Below are 22857 nucleotides of genomic sequence, written 5' to 3' on the forward strand. Positions count from 1 at the left end.
CAGTACTCAGACAGAAGAAAATCTTGGAAAAGGTATACACGTCTGTATCGAAAGATTTGATCGATTGTATTGTATGTTTCACACAGGGATACCTGGTAGTGACGTTGATTTCTCGTTTGTTGATAAAATCGGAAAGGTTTGTGTGCGTGGCGCTGTGTTGTGGTTTCACACGCGAGAGGCGCTCTGTGCTCTTCTGCGCTGTCGGAGGAAATGGTGTCTCTTGAACTCGGAGAGGTGGCAGAGTACCAGAGAGCTGCTGTCGCCCTGCTGGGGGTGGAAACTCTGAATCGGGCTCAACTGCCTTTGTCTTTTTATAGCCGCCTGAGAGGTGTTGGTGAATGCTAATTGCTGGTATGTTTCTGTCAGCGCAACGCTGTAACTATACCATTCAATTTCGTAAACGTAGCGAAGGCCGCCTGCAGTCCGAACTGGACCGGTTCTGCAGGCAAACTAACGAGGCCCGTTCGCTTTTCTAGTTAACTGCGCACAACAACAATTTATCACAACGTCCACCTAGATTGCCTGTTGAGATTACGTTCCGCGTAGCTCTGCAGTCACCGAGCACTCCGTCAGCTGCGGCTCATCGTGAGATCTCCCGTCTCGACGAGGACGCCTTGTAAAGCGCCTCGGGATGCCGAAACGCACTTGCAGGCGCTTTATAAATGAAACACGAAACACGTCCTTGTCGTTGGGTGTTTAGTTCTATCCAAAACTAGCTTTAGAGATCCCGGACTAAGACCCAGTTTACTTGTCGGTTTTCAGTCCAGGCGGAACAGGCCGAAGACGTCTCGTTAAAACGGTTTACTGCTCGCGCCCGAGACGCAATCCCTTCGCACTTTCACTGGCGAGACACTTCCGTGTCGATCAAAGATTCCTCCCTCTGAGCTCCCTTTCCACAGCACCCTGAGACAGGTGAGCGGCTGAGCTCGAGTCTGGCGAGAGCGCGGAACCGGCTGCAACGGCGGCGTTATCATCACCGTTCTCGGCAGTAATGTGGTTTTCCCGATTTTTAAACTACTAAGGTTTCAGTGCTTTCAATCCAAAACAAAGAGTAAAAAAGGGAAACCCCATATCTTTTTGCGCGACAAGACGACCTTGTTCTTTCTGTCAAATATGCCTCGTGCTCAGGCGATAGCGCAGCGCTCTCGGGGTGGGTGCCTGCTGGAGGGGGGTCGAGGAGGATGACGTCACTGAAAACGCGCTAAGGGGGAGGAGGGAGGCAGCGGGTTAGTCAGTCGGGCAGCGCAGGTCTTCGGGACAGGTCCAAGGGTTCGCGCGTTCCTGAGGTAAGGACGTTTGACTTTCCTTCTTCATCTCCCTGTCCCCCCTCCCGCAGCGCCTGTTCTAAAGCAGCCGACTGGCGCTGATATCGCCTGGCCGGTGATAAACGCCGCGGCGCTGGAGCAGGACTGCGGTGCTCGTCCCTGGGTTTTAATCGGTGTGAGTGCCGCCCGGGAGCACGGTGCCGAGCTGGTCCGCGGTGGCGCAGATGGGGAGCGGCCGAATTGCACAAGAAGATGAGCCCGCAGCGTTGCTCTCGAATCGCGCGCTGTTTGAGCTCCAGTTAGAATCCACCAGTCGCTCAGGTGCGTCTGTCACCCCGCGAGCCGAGGACACGAGCGGCACGATGCTGTCGGACCTTGGAGCGCGGCACTGCAGTCGGGTCGCGGTAGAGGAGCAGGTCTTCTCGTCTGACTAACCTGTGAAACACATGGACAGGACAGGAGAACTCCTCTTCTATCGAGAGAACAGGAGCGATGTCTTGCACCATCTGGCCGGTCACCGGGCGTGGTGTTTCAGTAGCCTTGGTCGATTGGTTTCAGATCCCGAGGAGATCACAGTAGGACAACAGGAGTTTGGGATTAGAGTGTGTTTTTAATAGTCTTCATGTGTTGGGGGAAAAAACATAACCCTGTCTGCTGAGGTGCTGGTAAGATCTCCAGGCTTGTCTACGTGGGATATTTCTTTTACAAGCCGCGCTGTGTTGCACTCTGGCCAGATTATTAGGAACACTGGAAGCCAACGTGTCTGCGAAGAGCCGACCCAGACCTGTGTCGCCCCCCCCCCCCCCCCGGCCAGGACAGTCCTGGTGGGACCTGGAGCTACATGCAGTCAGCTCCCCCCTCTTCGTGGGCTCTCCTGCAAGCTGAGAGTCCCGCTAGGAACATGGGATAAGATGGGGAAATTTCCAGGTCGGCTCAGTGTTGCAGTGGTCAGCATTGTGGTCAGTGCTGGGACCCTGGGTTCACTTCCAGACCTGGGGTGCTGTCTGTGTGGAGTTTGTATGTTCTCCCCAAGTTTGTGTAAGTTTCCTCCAGATACTCCGGTTTCTTCCTGCATTCCTAAGACATGCTGGTGGGTTGACTGGCTTCTGGGAAAACTGGCCCTGGTGTGTGTGTGTGTGTGTGTGTGTGTGTGTGTGTGTGTGTCCTGGGATGGACTGGTGTCCTGTCCAGGGTGTACCCCGCCTTGTGCCCGTTGCTTGCTGGGATGGGCTCCAGCTCCCCTGTGACCCTGAGTTTGGTGAAGCAGTCAGAAAACAGACGGATGGAAAGTGCCCAACCTGCACTGTTCGTGTGGCTTCCAGCGAGGCCCCTGGCAATGTTCAGTGGTGGAGGAAGAATATTCCCAGGGTGTATAAACATGTCCACACATTCTCAATCTGTCCATCTGTGCTGCTTGGCATCCAATGAATTCAGCACAAAGCAACCTTCTTATTGGCTGTGAGAGTATTACTCATATGTTTGAGTGGGTCAGTGGAACAATTCATGAATGATGACAGGTTTCTAGAGGTGGGCAGGCTCATTACCAGACTGTGGCTTTTAACAGGCATGTAAACAGGCAGAGGTTGTCTGAGATGTTTTTGTGAAAGCGCAGGAGTTCATCACCCATGGCACTGGGTCAAGTACTCCAGTAACAGAGCCCATCCTAAGTAGGGTTACGGCACACGGAAATTCGATGGAGAAAAGCCTGTAATTGCCTAAATGTGGGTTCGCCACTTGTATTTCCCTGGCATGCTTCAGTTTCTCTGTTTCAGTCAGAGCCCAGAAAGTTCAGCTTTGAGATGCTGTATTGTGAGTCACTCTGACTGCCGTTTAACTCACCTTTTTTCTGTTGCAAACCCAGGCACACAGTGTACCGGGGGTTCATTTCTTTCTCCTCTTTTCAGCAGCAGTTTTTTGTTTATTTGTGCTGAGTCCTGCAGTTTTTGATAATTGGAACAGCAATGAATAATCAATCTATCAATCAAACCATTTATGCATTAAATGGTTAATGAAATGATTTAATTAGCCGTATAGTCCAATGCAGGCAGGTGGCGATCCAGAGCCCAATCTGGATAAATATCCAGTATATACTTTATCTTGGACAGCATTCTATCACAGGCCACACTCTCATTGTCTCACACACACAGTCTTTGGACTGTAATGAGAGCATGCAAACTCCACACAGAATGTGCCCAAGGCTAGAACAATTTCCAGAATCCAGGAGCTGAGAGTCGGCAGCCCTGGGCACCTCACCACTGTACCATCCTAGTGAACCACACTAGGATTGCAATTCCTTCGTCCCTTTTACACATCAGAAGGAGTAAGGACCTTGAACCGGAGACCAGAGGGCTACAGGTTCAGTTTGCTGGTGGTGAGATGCTGCTGTAACAGTCTTGCTCATGTGCGCCATCATTGCAAAGGAGAATTAGACTTACCTGATTAAAGGAGGGTTGCAGGGACGTGTCTGAGAAATTCATGCAGTTCTTAACATGAAACAACAAGGATGTGGGTTTAAGGAACACAGATTTCGCAATGTTCATATTTGAGGAACTGGTGGAGACTTCGGTTCCCACTTTTATTTGGAATTGTGATGTATGTGCAGGGGGGGACTTTGTGCCACTGAAAATGCATTTCCTTCCTTTTATTCAGTGTGTAGCGGAAACCATAGCGCCCTCTAGTGGCAGCTGACTCTCAGTGCTGTGTCAGCACTCAGGATGGTGCATCTGGGACAGGGTTGCTGGCACAAACCGTCACTCAGAACAGTTTGGGAGCAGCAGCAGGATGTCCTTGACACCGTTCACACGAGAAACAATCGTCTACAATGACTGGGCGACCGAGAGTCCCAAACAAATCCTGGTGTCTTGTAAATATTCTACAGGATAGATCCACTTCCTGTTCTGTGCAGGTGACCTAATCTTGTAGAACAGGCCTCTGCGACATCGGCCTGGAGTTGCCCACAATAATCGAAATTTGTTGAAATCAATCAATCAATCAACCAACCAACCAACCAATCAGTCTTGAGTTGCCACAGGACCTTTCATACAAACGGTTTACCACAAAGTTCTTCACGGAATTATGCAGCAGCTGACAATACTGTGTGTGCACGGAGGAGAGGAAAACACCCCAGTGGGAGAAACCTCTGGGGTCCCAGGCCCAGTGGATGTTGGTTTAGTTTCGGATCGCACCCCCACCCCTCAAAGATAGAGATCAATACAACGCCTAAATCCGATTTTGCAGGCCACTTTCAACCCTGACAAATTCCTATTTTACTTTAAGGTAAATGAGATAAAAGGCTTTTTGCTTTTGTGTTTGGTCTAGGTAAAACCCGGAGCGGATCGGAGTGCTGTGGAAGGGGAGCGCGGCGTGTAGCTCCTGGCGTCGGCTGGGTTTCTCTTCTGCTGTTCCGTGTGGGGGAATCTGTAAGCGGCTGTTTGTTTTGACAGGTGGGCTGGCTGACTGACTGACGCCGGAAATGAAAGACAGAGCCCTGTGGCTGCTCCTCGCTCTCCTGCCGGTGTGCCTGTGTGGTAAGTGTGAAAATGCGCAGCGAGAGAGAGGAGAGAGGTTCCAGTCCTGTGTCACAGCCCCTCCCACCACCACCCCTGACACTGCGAGTGGTTTCCTGTCTGGGGGGCGCGAGTGACTCAAAGCCTCTGGCAGCAGGTTGCTTTCATGACCTTGTTGCTGTGCAGCTGCTCAGCCTTCCCACCAAACTGCACCTGCACCTGCGGTCACTACTGCTCTCCTGACCAGCTTTCCTCTCTCTCCTGCTGCACTGTCAGGCACTGATCAGACGGGGCTGTCGGATGTTGGGGTAATTGTCAGGCTGGGAGTGCTGCAGAGAGAGATGAGAGACGCTCTCCTCCTGCAGCAGGGGCCAGCTCTGCCACAGGGCACTGTGGGGCTCACTGGGCCACAAGAGAGGAATATCGGGTGGGTGGGTCAGGGGTGTATCTGCAGGTCCTCACTCCCCTCCTTTATGGCTACAAGTCATTGGCTGAGTCTTAAACAATCCCAGTCCCCCCTCCCAAATAGAGTGGGTATACGATACAAAAAGCAATGAAAAATTGTTCTTCATTATGTAAGGATAAAACAATAACAACAGTATGGTCATGTACCAGACACAGGATATTGTGATGCCAGACCCGGTAACGACAGAGACCCCCCGCCCCCCACCACTGCTGCACAGCATCTCCCTAACACAGGAAATTTGTGCACACGGCACTGTAGAGGCGCAAAAACGGTTTCCCACTGTGCACTGCCTCCAGATCTCTCCACTTCGGTGCAGCCAGCCGGGCTCAAGAGAGGAGTTTCGAAACACGTCAGCGTTTCCGTAATCCGAGGTGACATTTTCGCATGAGGAATTAGAATATTTCATCCATGTCCATGTTCTGGCCCAGAAAACAGGAAGAAAAAACCCAGGACAAATGCAACACGAGAAAAAAATATCTTTGAATGTCTGATCCAGGCGTTGGCCAGTCCAGCAGAGATCCAGAGGTCACCCCTGAGGTGTCAGTTTAGAAGGACAATTGATGAATTTACACCAGTCCTTTAGGGAAGAAATCGCTATTGTGTTATTGTTGTGTTATGTCGTTATCTTGGACACAATTGGCTGAAATGATCTGGCTGACTGACCTTCACTTGGTTTGGGGTATTTCTTCCGTGCAGATGATTTAATGCAGGGGTGCGGTCCACACTTGACCCTCATCATCAGTCCTGTTTCCTCTGTGTGGCCCCCCCCGGAGCAGGGGGACCCTCAGGACCGATATCCGTCTTCACGAGAGGCAGAACTGGGGAGCTGGGGGTAAAATCCCCTGCCCCACAGCATGACAGCTTGAGAACGTGACCCTATAACCATCTATATAGGCCTCTAGAGCTCTGGCCACACAACTTAATAAACTGTTTAGAAACCTCCTTTAGTATGAGGTAGTTTTTAAATTTTATTCAGTCATTATACAGCGGTGAGATAAGGCATGACCTATGATCCCTGCTGGACTGCCCAGCGCCCACACAGCGCGGCACCTGGTTGACCACAGGGATGGGTCGATCGCCAGGGTCAGGGAGTGTACAGATTTGGGGGCCTGTTTTTCACATCAGTGTGTGCTTGTTTTTAAGCAGATTGCTCTGTGTGAACTACAGGATGAGCACGTCCCAGCAATGGATTAATACCGCAGTCGCTACAGCTAGCCTCCCACACGCGCAAGCAGGAAACCGTGAGGTTTAAACGATTTTCTTACCCTCCTCGAGCGCCTCGGATCCCTGAGTGTTTCTCACACCAAGAAGAAGATGTGGTCCAGAGGCCAGTACCCATGATGCATCTTCAAACCTTCGGCACAACCGTCTGCTTCAGTCCCTGCAGGCTGCTGCACTTTGTCACGTTACAGACTGGAAAGAGGAGTCATTCGGCTGAGGCAGAGATTGGCTGGAAACAGCCTGTGATGTCCCAGTCCTGTTTCAGAGCAGAAGAGCACAAGATCAGTAACAGCCGTGAGCAGGGAACTGGGTCCATCTCGCTTGTTCAGTCTCCTGCAGCTTAATGATCCCAGAATTCCACCAAGGGGTTTCTTGAACCATCCGGTGGAGTCGCCTTCAACCACATGGCTAGGCAGTGGGATCCCGACTCCCACAACCCCTTGTGAAGAAATGTTCCGAATGTGCCCAAGCTTGCTTTCCACTTCGCATCCCTGTATGGAAACAGATCGGAAAGTCTCCCTTTAAATATAGGAATAGTTTTGCTTCTGTCAAGAAGCACAACTTGTTGTGATTAACCATGATGTTTTTCTCTTTCTCTCCCCTTCTTTCTGTTCCCCGACAAGCATCTGAGGATTATGGGAAAGTAGGTGCGTGTTTTCATTTTTTTGTGTTCTTTTAAGCCCCCAAATTAATGAACTACTTGGTGAGCTGATACTCTGGCTTCTCTCCTGACACAACTGGATGAGGTCCTCCAATCAGGACAGTAGGCACCCCTTTACACAGAGGGTGGTGGGAGTCAGGAACAAACGACCCAGCCATGTTGTTGAAGCTCATACCCTGGCTTCTCTCACAAAATGGCTGGAAAATGTCCTGGGAAAAATCAGCTACTGACTTCCAAACAGGCCAGAACAGTCCTATTGTTTGTAACTGTTCTCACGGAGGGTAATATATAAGAGCTTGATACAGGGAATCTCGGAGGAAAGGATCAGCGGACGAGTGGATTTCATCTCTCTCAGACTAGAGTTTTGTGTTAAGACCAGACAGCACTCTCAATCCTAAGGGTTCTTCTAAATCTCAGGCCGTACCAGAAAGCCCAGCACCAAGCCCGCGAGGACTTTCCCTAACACCTCCAGCTCAAAGGTCAGACATTGGCCCAGTTTCATCTCCAGTCAGTCTGAGAGATCCCCCGCCCCACACAACAAACTAGGCGCAGATTCAGTGAAACAGAAAGCTGGCCTCACGAGAGAGGCAGAGGTTCGCCTTTGTTAGCCCAAATTACTAGAACATGGAATGCAGAGAATGATGGGTAGAGTTCCGGTCACCCACCACACTTGGTGTAAAGTAATGCCTCATCTCCTTGGTCTTGCAAGCAGTTCCTCATACCTTCCAGGTGTGCCATCGTATCTTTCTTTCCCTAAGGAGTTTAAAGTCATCCAGGGGGCTGGCTTCATCTGTATGATAATCTGGCCTCAACTGGCACCTTTTTAGGAGGGGTTTGCAAACTTCTCTTGCTGACTTTGGATGTTTCTGAACTTTCCTAAAGAAAGGCCTTTCTTTCTCCCTCTCTCTCTCTGCTCTCCAGACTGCGGGCACTGCTATAAGATTGAGCCAGGCACCATGGTGGGCATCATAGCAGGCGACGTGGTGCTGACCGTCCTCATCGTCATCTCTGTCTATTACTGCGCCAGTCGGAAGAGACACAAGCGCGAGCAAGGTACTGTAGCATTGGAGTTATATAGCGCCTTTCAGATTTACTTAACTCAAAGAGCTCTTCACATTAGGACAACAGTGACGAGCAAAGACAAACTCATGACCCCCGGGGTGTCTGATCTGTGTCTGCAAGCTTTCCAGGTCTCCCACTCGTCCTTGAGTTGGCCCAGTTAAGCCAACAACAGGCTGATTTGTGTTTGTTGAGGCCGAGCTGGACTGGAACCTGCTCATAGTCCTGGACTGAACAGCCCTGGTGTGATTAGTTTGTGTTTTTCATGACACCTTTAGAACTTAGAATTGGTTCATTAAGTGAGCTAAAGAATAGTCATGTGTTTCCAAATTACAAGTTTCAACAGACTGGGAATCCCTAACAATATTGGACATGGAATTTCTAAACCTGGAATTGAAAACATGGAGTGCAGAATTCCTTCTCCGGAATTAGGCACACCTAGCAGCTTCAACAGAGTGTAAATTATGTGAAGGAACATATGTGTGAGAAGATATGCATATTGATATTGATGAACAAATGAGATTTTAACTTCAGTCTACCCAAGGAAATTGGACTGAAACCCTTTGAAGTGTGATGGCAGGTTTTGGTTCTGTGTGAGCTCTTCCAAGAATGTACCTGGGAGTCCAGTCTTGGAGGCAACTATCTTGATAGTGAAGAGGGAATGAACCAATCTCTTCAATATCCAACCAATTACAATAGCGCAAGACTGTTAACCTAGCACTGACTAAGGCCAACACTTAATGTCTGTGTTTTCTAACAGCGGACAAGGTCTACATGAATGTCAGGGCGAATGTCAAGGCCTGACAGCCTGTGACGCCAGTTGGTCATCGCAACCTCTGTCCAGCCCTCCACACTGACACTGACTTGGCGTCCAGCTCCCAGCACCAGACTCCCATTCAGCTACATTGGAGTGACCCTGCCGTGGCACAAGGGTCAGGTTTTCCAACCTGAAGATTCTTTGTTCAAAATCAGTTCATCAGTAAATACAGCCAATTCAGTTCTAATAGAAGCCTGCTTGATTTTGGACCACCTTGGAGTTTTTTACCAAATAGAAATGACAGGGAAGAAACAGGACAGACATATATTGAATAATCCAAGTTTGTGTATAATCTACTTTCACGAATAAACACAGCTAGCTGCAACTACAGGCATTCTGTATGGTTTCACTTTATAAGAGGCGTGACCCTGGATCTTTCTCTCCTCTGCACTGCACGGTGTCCATACAGTAGGTACGCAGAGCTCCTCATTCCCACGCTTTAAGATATCCAGGATCTCCCAAAAATCAGGTTCTGTAAATTTAGTTCCCCAGCTGCCTCATATAAACCTCCTGACCTCACTAAGGCATTAAAACTGACAACACCAAAGCCTTCTTCCCCTGAAACAGTTGTGTATTTCACTGCTGCAATCTGTATGAAGCACCGTGCCTAAATGGACACCAGCTGTGTCACCTAGCTGGGATTCAAACCCACAACCCCAGAGCCACAAAGCCTTAGCCCTAGCCCTAGCCACTCCTCCACACTGCTGCCTGAATGGTCTCCCAGTCTGGAGATCAAACTGATGTTGGTGTCTCCTTCCAAATCGCTTCTCTCAAGAGCCTGGTTTTTGGGAGGGAAGATCTGGATGCTTTTTTTCCAGATGAATCCTTTGACATTATATAACTGCAAATATGTTTTTTATTAATTATCTTTAATTTTAATTATCTTTTATTTTATTTTTCAGCAAATATGTACTTAATTCAAATTCTACTTTTAATATTTATGTGCACTGGGATGTATTGTGTGCCTATATATCCAATATTTTTATATTTAAGTTGTTGAAATAAAAAAACGTGATATGTTTTGGAGGTACGATTCTGTGTCCATCTTTTGATGTTGGTTGAAAGCTTGGTGGTTCTGCGCTCTCCAGGTGTGGATTAGAATAGGGGTTCCCAACTAAGGTGACACCCCAGATCTGCTTTGTTTCATTCCAAACCCACTCTTTAATAATAATAATTATAATAATTGCTTACACTTACCAAAAGACAGTGCCTTTTTACAGTCTAGTGTCCCCATCAATATACTAGGGCATTAGGACCTACACAGACTGCAGGGTGAGCACCCCCTACTGGTCCCACTAGCATCTCTTCCAGCAGCAGCAGCCTCAGCTTTCCCAGGAGTCTCCCCTCCAGGTACTGGCCAGGCTCACACCTGCTGGGCTTCAGGGGGTTGTCAGTTATGTGTTGCAGGGTGACATGGCTGCCTCTGTAATTGAGTTGGCTCTTTATGTAACTGAATCCTTAATTGAGCTAAACAGTCACTAATTTGGAACCTGTGCAGAGTTTTACAGGACACACAGACAAGGACACACACTCGCTCACACCAGGGCCAGTCCGTCACAGGACACACAGACACTCACTGACACCAGGGCCAGTTTTCCTAGAGGCCAATTAACGTTTCGAAGAACTTTAGGAGAGGGGTCACAACCATGTCATCAGCAGGGTCACAAAAAAAGTGACCTTTTTTAAAGATGCTGTCCGATGTCTTCCTGATAAAGGCGAGAGTGTGTGGAAATAAAAAGAGCAGTTCTGCACCCGTTGTTTCTCCATTGTGAAACTGTGGGACAGAAGCGCTCCTCTGTGTTTGTATCAGGGATGCTAGCAGTGCGATCGAGCTGATAAGCCATGGAAATAAAAACCACGCTCTGCGGTCTGCTTTAGTGACTCATTTCGGGCAGGCTGGGTGACATTTACCTCCTCTACCCTGGCTGCCGGGCTGAGGAGGCTGTTGAACAGGCCCCTCCACTGCTCAGTTTCCTGAGGCTCCCGGTCGCCCACTGATCGCTCGTTCAGACATGGAGACGGACGGCTCAAAGCCAGCAGGGGGTCATTCAGCGCTGAGCTCTTTGAAGATGAGAGCTGCGGGGGAGGAAACGCCATACTTCTGCAGGTCAGTCTTCTCCGTTCTGCTGCTGGGGGTCCATCCATTCTCTAACCACTTCATCCAGTACAGAGTCACAGGGGAGCTGGAGTCTAACCCAGCAAGGAACAGCACAAGGCAGGGGACACCCTGGACAAGACACCTGTCCATCACAGGACACACACAGACACAGACACATACAGATACACCAGGGCCAGTTTTCACAGAAGCCATTTAACCCACCAGAATGCCTCTGGACTGTGGGAGGAAACTGGAGCACCCAGAGTAAACCCATGTGAACACAGGGAGAACATACAGACTCCACACAGACAGAACCCCGGGTCTGGAATTGAACCCAGGACCCCAGTAATATGAGGCATTCAGGTTTGACACTGAAGCTCCCTGGGCCGTTAGTCACTAGTGCTATTTAGCGTCTGTGATCTGCTTGCAGATTTGTTTTCTGCACTTAGTGCTCACCAATAATACTCCAATTACAGTGCATTGTATCCAACAGATTATGCACATAGATCTTTATGCAGTTTCTCCTTAAGGTTTGATTAGCTCATTCAGAATTTTCGTCCCTACGTCTGACTAAACAGTCTTAAGCAAATCATATAATAATTTAAGTTCAATTAGGTATTTACAGGTAACAGCATGGGCTGAAGGAAACCTACAGATCTCCAGGCCCCATGGTCTGAGCAGTACTATTCTGCCCACAGAAAATCCTCCATAAATATAATTTCATGCAGCTTTCTAAATAATAATTTAGAATTTTTTTAAGTGTCTTATGATCTTAGTAATGTTCTCTGGAGCCACCACATGCAGATTGATCACACTGCAGCAAAACAACGCCCCCTAGTGTTTCTGAGTGAGCACATCTGAACCAGAGTCAACTGTGACCCTTCTCTAAGAGAAGCACTGTGCGTGCACCTCAAAGACTGTGATTTTGTCACCCTTTCTAGAACTGCGCAAACCATAGTAACACGCAGTCGGCTTTCCACTTTAAAGCATGTTAGACTTACTGGCTGCACGAGTGATCACAGCCTGGCTCTTCAGAGCTGCCCAGGTCTTCGGCTGGTTACAGACGCCACTCAGGATTGCCCAAGGTGTAGGTTAGACAGACGCATCTAGAGAGCAAGAGCACGGATAAGAGATCAGTCATCAAAGAGGAAGAAAAGTTCAAACACCAGAAGACAGAGACGGGTATTTAACCCATCCCCTACTTTGCAAAGTTTTGTAGCAACAGCCTCTTTATTTCCTTAATTAACTGATTAGGAGGACCAATCCAACAGTTAAGATGGATGTGCGTGTGCTAAGACTCTGCCCTGGAGCAGACTGTGTGTTGACTTGGTGTCTTGGTGATCTCTGGGGGCTGGCGCACGAAGGGTTAACCCCAGTCCTGAGCAGCCTCTGCGGACTGTGGTTTCAGCAGGGAGGGAGCTCGCACCTGGGCCATGCCTCTGGACGGAAACCCTCCCGCGGTGCATCTGGTAGCCGTGGCAACGCTTAACCACAGCTGCAGCGACCTAAATAAATGTCCTGCGCGCGGGGCAGTCACCTTGACAACAAGAACAGGTCTCGATGGCCATCCTGATAGTTAGGTGGGTTCTGGCCTTGTCTCTGGACACAGAGGCGTATCGCATACTCTGCACATTACATCTTCATTCGCTTTCATTTCATGAGACACGGTTGCACTTGTGGCATCCACAGCTCCTGTTTGTGCACCTCCTAACCCTGGTAATGTTCATTCCTTTCATATTCGTATCGATCAGTCAAGTAATAATCAATTCATGATCAGCGTCTCCCAGAGCTTTGGAAACGCAGCAGCACCTGAAGAGCCGGGAGAAGCTGTTAAACTGGTCCAGATAAACCAGCAGACAGGTGGTTTAGGTCAGATTTGCTCCAGTCCACAGGAGGGCGCTGTGGAGCCTGGCCACCAGCCATCCAGTTACTGCTTCCCAGGCTGTCTCTTCAGCCTTGACTCGGGTTGTGGGTGTGCGAGACCTGCTCCAGCTAACAAACACAACCCAACATGTCTACAAGTGTGGTGTCTGTGTTTTCTTGTTCTTTCGGTTTTCTTTCCAGGCCACCTCTGGAAGAGGAAAGTGCACAGTTCCTTATTTGTACTCTCCATGGCTGCCCAGCGCAGCTCTCATTATTCACCGCCGTCTTCGCCTGGCTTTTAACACAGCCTCATTTTCTAAAGGGACGCCTTCAGAGTGCACCTCCAGCTTCCTGTGGGCTGGTATCCTTCTACATTTCTTCTGCATGCCCATTGTCACCCCTGGGACTTTGTGGCCCTTGACTAAACTGAAGATCAGGCCTGAAACAACAGGAGCACATGGCAAACACCCGTTAGTAACGCTGGCGCATCTCCGAAGACCCCACACACCCCCCTTGTCAATTCTCCTGCCAGAAACAGCAGAGCCTGTATCCAGTTAAATGCACTGACTCTGGGTATTGTGACGATCGACACTCTTCTACAGGGGAGAGCAGCTGGTTACAGGGATAGAGGCCGAACATGAGAAAGAAGGCGTCCAGTTGGAAGATGAAGCAGAAGCAGAAGCAGCAGGACAGCGTGAGTGTGTGTGTGAGAGAGAGACAGAGCAGCGAGTCGGCTGTGTGTGTATGTGTGTGTGGGGGCGGGTGTGAGTACAGTGGTCACGCTGTGATGTCACAGCCCTGAGCAGGAGGGGTTCCTGGCACTCTGTCACAGAGCCTGGGGCCGGCCAGTCCCTCTCGCAGCCCAGAGGACAGCACAGCGCCCAGCTCAGAACCCGCCCCTCTCCTCTGCTCTGGGCCGGACCGGTGCTGACCCGTCCACGATGGGCCGCGGATGGCTCTGTGTCCTCACCCCCCTGGCCGGGCTGCTCGGTAAGTCTCTCTGCCTGACGACTCTGGCCTCCTGGTTCAGCTCAAGGCTCTGCGTCGCGTGATGCTGTTTTGAAATAGTGGACTGTAGTGATGTTGATGTTTACAATATTCCTTTTCTGACACCTACAAATAAGAAGAAACAGAGACACATCATACCAAAAAGGGAGTATACAGAAAATCACTGAGTGTTAAACGACCTTTTATACAGTTTCTAATGGTCTACTGCACCTTTATCACGTGTGTGTTGTTGGTGTCTAATTCTGTAGGTAATGTTTCTATTTTCTCCATAAAGTTTTGTTTTATTGGTGATCATTTGTTCCCTCTCCTGTGAAGAGTTTCCGTTCACCCCAGGCAAGGTGGAATCTGTCGGCTATATCCCATAGATAAGGCGGAGCAAGCTGAAAAAGATGGAAGATGGGGAAAAGCTGAATATGGTTGTGAATTGTGAGAGATGTACACAAAGGCTTTTAGTCACAATTCCCCTGAAATGCCAAGAGCAGAAATGTGTATAAGTGCTGACAGGAAAGTCTAGAGTGGACGAGGTTCGGTATTGACAGGGGCCGGTGAAATCTGTTTGGGTGCTTGTACACACACTGAGAGAGCACATGCAAGAGGCTTCAGGCAACAGAATTCCTGTTTCAGAAATGGGGAACTAGGACTGTGGCCTGATTTTCATTTCCTGACTTGGTAGAGGAAATATTACAATACCGTTTGACTTCGGGTGGCAGGTGCAGCAAAACCGCGAACGGTTTCGCAGTCCTGTGTCCCTGAGCTCGGCCCCGTTCAACTGCAATTGCCTAACCCATCCGGCAGCTTTTGCCTGGCATGACATTGACTTTCAAACTGCCGCAGAAGCAATAAGACCAGCAGGATCCTGAAGATGTGATCTTGTGTCTCAATGGCACTTCTCTGCAGAGCAGCAAGAGAAGCACGATTTCCTGTGTCAAAAAAAGCCCGCTGCTGCTCGCAGGCATGCCGACAGCGGACTGGGCGAAAGCTGAGGCTGAGAAACCGGATTGTGAGGCGACAGCAGAGCCGAGCGGGATCCCCTCACCCTCATGCCCACACGCCCAGCCCAGTGAAAACTCTGCGCCCGGCCCGTGAGCACCCCTGGGACAGGCCGCTCCGGAACTCCCCAAAGGCACAGGAGGCCTGGGGGTTGGGGTGGGGTGCAGGGGTAGGAGGAGACTGCAGAATTCGTTTTTGGGGAGCCTTAATGAATCCTCCCCCTTTCCCAAATCTTTTTTTCTTTTTTTATCCCACCAGCTATGGAGGACAACTTTATTTTTTCCTCTCTCTTTTTGATATTCTCTTATAGGTTTTGCCTCTGACAGCAGGGTCTGGACTGTGCCCTGTGTTAGCAAGGGCGTGTTGTTAATTAACGTCAGTGTCCTTCTGATGGTGGGCCCACTTTCTGCACTCTTACGCAACCTGTGCAATCTCAGGAAGGAAGCCCAGCGGAGCCCGCAGACCAAGGCCATTGTCACTAGGCATGATGTCTCAGACTCGCGCTTTGCCACGCATATAAAAAGACCGCTGAGCTGGGCGCCCTCCGGTACCAGAAACAATTCTTGTACAGCCATTTATGTACTGGCCACAGACAGAAACGGGCATCAAAGTCGCAGGTTTGAAGCGAATTGCAGATGAGTTCTGGGTACCGCTGGGCGAGCTGGTGTGTTCGAGAAACCCCAAAGCGCTCCCCTGTATCTCATGCTCTTCCGGCGCCAGATCGTCTGCTGGCCTGCTCTTCTGACCTTTTTTGGTCAGTTGTAGCGAAGCAGAGATGCAATTAGACCCCTGTGAGTAGCAGAAACACAAAATGAGAACCGCTGATCTACCGGAGGCTGCCTTTGAAAAGCACCTGGGTGTTTGAGCTGACACATCGCGTGCATCTTTAAAACAGGAGATGTTGTGTTAAAATTGTATAAAGCACTAGTGAGGCTTGATTAGGGATACTGTGCACACATTTGGTTGGCACATTATAAAAATACACTGCTGCTCTGCAACCTGTCCAGAGAAGAGAAACTGATACATTTCATGACTAAAGGGAATGTCCTACACTGACAGGCTGGAGAAACCAAGCCTTTGCAGTCTCAAATAACTCACACAAGTATTCAAAACCCTCAAAGTCAAGCCAGGCAACTTCTTCAGAAGAAACTGAGAACTGAGCCAGGTGACACAGGTGGAAAGTGCAGGGAAGTGCATTTAAAACTGAGAACAGGAGGCATATCTTTATACAAAGAGTAGTGGGAGTGTGGAACAAGCTGTCCAGAAAAGATGTTGAAGCCAAAACCCTGTTTTTTTTCAAGAAATAGTTGGCTGGAATCAATTAACTACTAACTGCCCACCGGGCTAGAAGTGCCAAATGACTCCTTACCAGTGATCTCAACAGTCTTCTATTCTCTCCCTCCTTCTCCTCGTTTTCTTTCTCTCTCTTTTCAGATGTTCCAACCTCATCCTTTCCATTTTCAGGATAGTCTGGCTTCATTTTCGACCACCACACCACCCGGAGAAGGATGGACGGGAGTCATCTTTATTAGCCATATTTATTAACTGGTATTTATCTTTTTTTTTTCCTCCAGGTCCTGTGGTTGGACAAGAAAGTGAGTATATTATTGTATTTTTCTTGTCTTTATCAGCACCTGTTTCCGACGACGACCAGGCACATCTCCCTCTGCCATCTCTGCATGTCCCTCTCTGTATCTCCGTATCTGCCCCCTGTCATCTCTTCTTTCTCCTGCATGTTGCTGTTTCTTACTCCGATATCTAAAAGTGTCTCAGAAACATTTCCATTTATCAAATTCCATCAATTAATTCAAGAATTAATACACCATTCAGTCCAAAAAGCCTTTTCTTGTAGGAAATGGTATGATTCCTTGTTTATGCAGGGATCTGCATGAACAGCAACATAAAATATCACTCCAGGCTTCTCGAAACGTACCATCAAGCAGCAGACTTTGTGGCTTTCTTATAGGGCTTGAGTGACTTCAGGAAGCCAAAACAGACTCTCCCCTCTCCCACTCTCTCCCTCTCTCTTTCTCGATTTCAGACTGCCAATCGTGCTATCACCTAGCCTCTGGCACCATCGTGGGCATCATCGTGGGCGACATCATCCTCACCCTCCTCATCGCCCTCTCCGTCTTCTGCTTCGTCTCTCGCATGAAGAGGAACCACCTGGAGGCCCTGCAAGGTCAGTGCATGAAAGTTACGTTATTTGTATGGACCAGCTTTAATAGTAATAATTCCTCCCATTTCTATAGCACTTTGCATCCCGCAGAAGACAGTGGTGATGTAAGTATAGGTAGGAATCATCCACAGTAGCCTTTACACTCACATATATATATAATATCTGTGCACACAATCTACAATCCTTTTAAATTTCACCCTAAACTGAAGAGTGTGCATCAAAAGTTACAACAATATGTGGTCCAGCTAGCTTCCAGACTGTTGAGGCGTTACAAGCAGTAAAGAGAAGTCACAGGGGGGTCTATCTAGTGTAGTGCTGTGGGTAATAAACTACTTAATATTCATACCCACAATGCACACTAAATTAGTTGCTGTTCCTATATTCTAAACATTCTCTGGGAGAGTGTTTACAAAGCTATAGAGATAGATATAAGGTGACTGTCTATACCTGTATCCTAACAGTTCTCTTGTGCTGTGGCTTGATCCCTGTACCCCCAAACCCCATCTCTCTCCCTCCCTCTCGTGGCAGCAACTAAGGGAAACATATCGATGTCAGCGAGTAGAAAAGTGAAGGATGACGCAGAATCAACATATCAGGTACTATGAGTTCAGTTTTCCCACTGGGGTCTAGTTCAAATGGTAGAGCGCTTGCTTGGCATGCAAGAGATAGGGGGATCGATGCCTGCGTCCTCCAGGTGGGAGTTTGGAGCTCTGGGTGCCAGGAGGTCTCCCACTTGCATACGGTTCTGTAACCAGAGGGAGGTTTTACTGGAGGAAATCACTGTTTATTGCTCCTGCCTTTAACGGGGAGCTTCAGTGCTTGTAATTTGTAAAACCTCCAATTCACACCACAAAAAAAGACTATTTCCAGGTATGCACAGTGTCATATTCTGCATTTCAGAACGAGGCAACAAGATTTCCGGTGAGGTGAAGCGGCCCTGTGACACTGTAAACAAGCAGTCTTAACTCTGCATGCAGATCACACTGGAACCTTTCTGTGGTGAACTATCTGCTGCACAGCCTGTGCTTATCCGCTTGTACATCACAGGACATTTGTCATCACAGTGACTAGTGAGCAGGAAGGGTCACTTCACATCTCAATGCGCAAGAACTTTCACAAAGTTCATGATTTTCTGCTTAGTTTGAAATCTTTTGCAATATCATCAATTAATTTATTTTGTAAACTGAGATTTGATAACCATCTCAGAAGCTGGTTCTGTAGTTCCCCTTTAAGTCCTCAGTGCTTGACAGCGTGGAAAGTTTAGAGTTGTGGAATTTAACAAGCTGCGGTTTTTTTGAGAGAAATCAGAAGGTTTAAACCACACAAAGACGTGGCTTCTTTATCTGGAATAAATTTCCAGCAGCAGATGCAGGCTACTTCTGGTTCCTCTTTCTCTGCTTTAACGGTTTGAAAGCTGATGTGATTCTTTTTTTTTTTGGTCCATTGCTGTTTAATGAAAGGCACCTAGCTCACACAGAGCTCTTGGTCCTGGGGAAGCCTGAGGGGCTCAGGCTTTTGAAAAAGAGTTTGCAGTCAGTGTCTGTGAGCCCTGACGGTTTAGGACAATGAACCTTGTGAATCCGGACTCATGAAGACAGTAACTGGCTCAGTTCAGTCCCTCAGACGTGGACAGGAACAGACAAGCCTGTGTTTCTCTGGAATATGGGCTGCAGATGCATGTTTTAAAAGTTCTAATTCTAAGTTCTAAGTCTAATTTCTTACTCGCTTCACGTCTGTGTGTGTTTGAACAGGATCTGCAGGGCGTCAGGAACGACATCTACAGTGACCTCAGACGTGTGGACAAATAGGAATGTCCACGAGGCAGAGCCGCGTGCGGACGCAGGAGACCAAGGAGCAATTGTTTTTGGTTCCTGTAGCCCTGAGTTCGTTAAACTCCTGATGTTCTGGACATTTTTCTCTCTTGCCCAGGAGGGGGACAAACACTCCAGAGCCATGATCCTGACAGACTGTACAGGCTTCTCAAAAACCCATTTGGACTGAGTGGATCTAGGAATTAGTTCAATGATATTCTAGCAGATTAGATAATGCCAAAAAATAAGGCCAAAGGAAGTTACAGGAAACTTCAATGCAGTACAGAAAACATTTTAAAGCTACATGACATTTAAAAAAATCACAGAAAGTACAATATTTTCTAATAGTAATATATTTGTTGGGTAGTTGTAGTCTTTCAGTAATGTTTTTAACTGTTGTTTTATTCATTATTGCTGAATAATATTTTATTTCTAAAGTATGGTGTATATATTTGTCAAATTGTTCTTTAAGCAAAACTGCATTAAATTGGTCTGTAATTAATTTAACTACACACTTGTTTTATAATCTTAGAGGAAATCGCAGCACAATATTGCTATTTTAATTCTATCTTTATATTCCTGTTATTTATCATTTTTAGAGACCAATTTATTAAAATTGGAATCCAGCTGGTCAAGCTGGTTCATATCCAGTCTTGTTACACCAGGAGGACAGCTGGTCCAGTGGTTCAGGTCCAGTCTTGTTAGACCAGGAGGACAGCTGGTCCAGTGGTTCAGGTCCAGTCCTGTTACACCAGGAGGACAGCTGGCCGGCCCAGTGGTTAAAGTAAAATACCTGGAGGTCATCTGTAAAGAGCTTTCAGATTGTTGGAGATGAAAAGCCACATCTTGGCACGCGTTAACACTTCTAAATTCTCTACAGTAAAATTTGAAGTGGAGTCACACTTTTTTGCATGGTTCCCCAATTTGTTAAAGATAAATAATTTCCTGTACATCAGACTAGCTCTCACTTCTTCCAGCAGTTTCATCCAAAGCAAATCTGTTTTTCACAATAAAAGATGAAGAGCAGAGTTGTTGAGAAGGCTCTTTTCTTTGGAAAGTGCATCTTTCATTGAACAGACTGACACCACTTTGCAGTACTGATAGGCACCTATCCGGTCACTGTTTGTGTAACATGAGACCCATTGCTGCTTTGCTTATGCAGCTACTGGCCAAATTATTAGGACCTCGCCCTACTCAAGTGGACAGACTCAGAGCAGACTCTGATCTTGCGTGATTCGCTTGGGAGCAGGTAGGAAGACCTTCCAACCCCTTCCCTGCCCAGAACAGCCCCCAACCTCAATGCCACTGAAAAATGTGCAAGTGGCTCAGACGGGCAGTTCAGTCCCTCATATTGGAACTGTGGAGATGAGACAGGGACTTCGGGTTTCTCGGAAGGCTGAGGAATAATGGCCACATCCTGTTTGAGCTGCTTGCAGGGCCCACTGTGGTAGTTAGTGGGGGTTCCTAATATTTTGGCCAGTGGGCATTTCAGAAACTCGATCAATGCAAAGGGTCACAGTGCTGCACTGTTCCCTATCAAAGATAAGCCTGACGGTCCAAATGAATGTCAACATGTGATCCATCCATGTTCTAACCACTTCATCCAGATCAGAGCCATGGGGGAACTGCAGTCTATCCGAGCAAGCAACAGGCGCAAGGCAGGGTACACCCTGGACAGGACGCCAGTCCGTCACAGGACACACACAGACGCACACCCTGGACAGGACGCCAGTCCATCACAGGGCACACACAGACGCACACCCTGGACAGGACGCCAGTCCATCACAGGACACGCACAGACACACTCACTCACACCAGGGCCAGTCTTCTCAGAAGCAATTAACCCACCAGCATGTCTTTGGACTGTGGGAGGAAACTGAAGGAGCACAAAGTCATACAAACCCAGAGAGAACATGCAAACTCCTCACAGATAGAACCCCTGGAAAGGAGCCCAGGGCCCCAGCACTGCCAGCAGCAATGCCGACTAACCGCTGTGTGAGCAGCTCCAATTGATCGACCAGCGAAAGACTATTTTTTCTTTGAGATAAAGTGATGTTAAATCAAAGCTGGAAGTGAACTGCAGAACTGGGCTGGGCGAGGGAGGCCGAGCTCGTGCTCAGCCGGGAACTGTCCCGCGACCCGTCCCCAGGGCACGAGACGGTGAGTCGAGCCGTTCGAGCCTGCTGCTGGCCTGCGGTCCGCCACGTGCAGCCCTATATAAAACCCTCTGAGAGAAAAGGTCGGTTTAGAGCAGAACAACACGAAGAGATCTGAAAGTGGCCTTGGTCGCCGCCGCTTCCTGCTGCTCTGATGAAGCGCGTCTTCTGCTTTTTGAAAAGGCTCGGCCGCAAGCGTTTCTTTTTTTATTGTGATGAAATCGGTCAAAAAGAAATGAAACAACGACCTCTCTTCATACAGCAGGGCACTTGACCGTGTGTGCGCTGCGAGCAGGGCTAATGGTCGTTACACGTGAAAGCGCGATTCGACAGCTGTAGTGCGGAAAACATTCCGTTCATGCGACAGCGGGTCGATGAAAACAATTAGTCGGCTGGGGAGCCCTCTTCAGCGTGCAAATGAGTATCTTTCGTTAAAATGTAGAACCTCTACAATGCTCCACGATCAGAAAATCTAATAACACGCAGGTGTCACTTCAATTCTGTTATTCGTTTTGACTTAACTAAAGCGCTTCCAGTTTTATTCTTTAATACTGGAAGACGCTGCCGAAACAGAAGCGTCCCGTTTCATCTGGGCACATCTGAATTTAAACCGACTACGGGTCTCCCAAGTGTTGCGTGGCTCGGTTAATTCACAGCGCAGTCCAAACCGCGGGAATCCGCAGCACGCTGGGCCTCCGGGATTGAGAAGTTTTTATTCTTAAAAAATACCGCGGTAAAACAAGTGGGCTTCTGATCTTCTTACCATTTAACTGTCGGAGACCCCACTCTGTGCATTTCGATAAACCTTTCGTTTGGTTTCCAGTGGCGCCAGTCTCTGTAATCCTGTTCTGCAGGGAGTCCACTCAGCTCTGCGCTCGATGGAATAATTCAACCCTGAACAGACCTGATAACGGGTTTAGTCTGAACTCTTCGCGTTATGTCCCTGCATCTACAGGAGGGCTGCCTTTCTAACTGTTCGGTTTCTTTAGTAACTTAAAATCCAGAACTTCTCAGAACGGAAAAAAAATCTTGCAAAGCCTCTAATCAAGTGACTTCAATTAAGGTTCAATTAAGGATTTAATTCAAGAGCTCAGCTGCAGTGAAAACCAGGAGTGGATCTCCCAGGACCTGTATTAGGAACCCTTGAATTAAAGTATCCTGCAGCACAGGGGCCCGTTCCTGGTCCCGGAGTGGCAGTGTGTTTGCAGGTTTTCCAACTGTCCTCAAAGCAGCAGCGCTTGAAGAGCGGGAGGAGCTGTTAAATTGGTCAGTTAAGACAACATACAGGTCGTTACAAGATCAGCAGGACAGAAACCCTGGGCTGGCTCTCTAGGAGCAGGACTGGGGAACTCTGCTGTGGAGCCACTGGACACAACTCAAACCGACTGGAAATATACCCGAGTGAAGGCAGAGACTTGACCTGCAGTATTTACGGAGAATTAAAAACAACCTTTTATTTTAGTTTTGCATATATTTTATTTTATATTTTAAATGTCTGAACAGAAAAAAAATGTATACCAGAAGAAGCATTTAACAAACAATTAAACAAACTTGATTGAGTAAACCCACGAGAAAAAAAACCCGACAGTCCACATCTGACTAATTCTTTAGGGAAGGTGCTCCGGGATCTCACAGGCCACTGCAAAAAAAAAGACAAAAGTATTTTAAATGTATTAGTTTTTCAGGGGTCCAACAGTGCTAGCTATGGTATAAGTTGCTCATGCGATTTTGTGTCTAATGTGGTCTTGCCGGTTGTG

The 22857-nt window shown here is 48.2% G+C and overlaps 2 protein-coding genes across 4 annotated transcripts; both read left to right on the forward strand.

Moving 5' to 3' along the window:
• Positions 1 to 10018, forward strand: hcst (hematopoietic cell signal transducer). 3 transcript variants are annotated; one of them, XM_088905220.1, is made up of 6 exons: positions 1 to 32; positions 1337 to 1586; positions 4709 to 4792; positions 7082 to 7105; positions 8041 to 8172; positions 8939 to 10018. In XM_088905220.1, the coding sequence occupies exons 3-6, from the start codon at positions 4738 to 4740 to the stop codon at positions 8980 to 8982; spliced, it is 255 nt and encodes an 84-aa protein (XP_088761346.1). In that variant the 5' UTR covers positions 1 to 32; positions 1337 to 1586; positions 4709 to 4737; the 3' UTR covers positions 8983 to 10018. The 3 variants fall into 3 exon arrangements, with proteins under 3 accessions (XP_088761346.1, XP_088761345.1, XP_088761344.1); XM_088905219.1 differs by lacking the exons at positions 1 to 32; positions 1337 to 1586 and adding an exon at positions 1101 to 1286; XM_088905218.1 differs by lacking the exons at positions 1 to 32; positions 1337 to 1586 and adding an exon at positions 1221 to 1286 and having other exon boundaries at positions 4584 to 4792.
• Positions 10019 to 13762: 3744 nt separating this feature from the next.
• On the forward strand, positions 13763 to 19972 carry tyrobp (transmembrane immune signaling adaptor TYROBP). The gene is made up of 5 exons (XM_088905213.1): positions 13763 to 13946; positions 16529 to 16549; positions 16996 to 17136; positions 17662 to 17729; positions 18885 to 19972. Exons 1-5 carry the CDS (start codon positions 13898 to 13900, stop codon positions 18939 to 18941), a joined length of 336 nt encoding a protein of 111 aa, XP_088761339.1. The 5' UTR covers positions 13763 to 13897; the 3' UTR covers positions 18942 to 19972.
• The last annotated feature ends 2885 nt before the right edge of the window (positions 19973 to 22857 follow it).

The sequence above is a fragment of the Atractosteus spatula genome, chromosome 25, assembly GCF_055471065.1.
Source record: "Atractosteus spatula isolate fAtrSpa1 chromosome 25, fAtrSpa1.hap1, whole genome shotgun sequence".
NCBI classification, from domain to species: Eukaryota; Metazoa; Chordata; class Actinopteri; order Semionotiformes; family Lepisosteidae; genus Atractosteus; species Atractosteus spatula.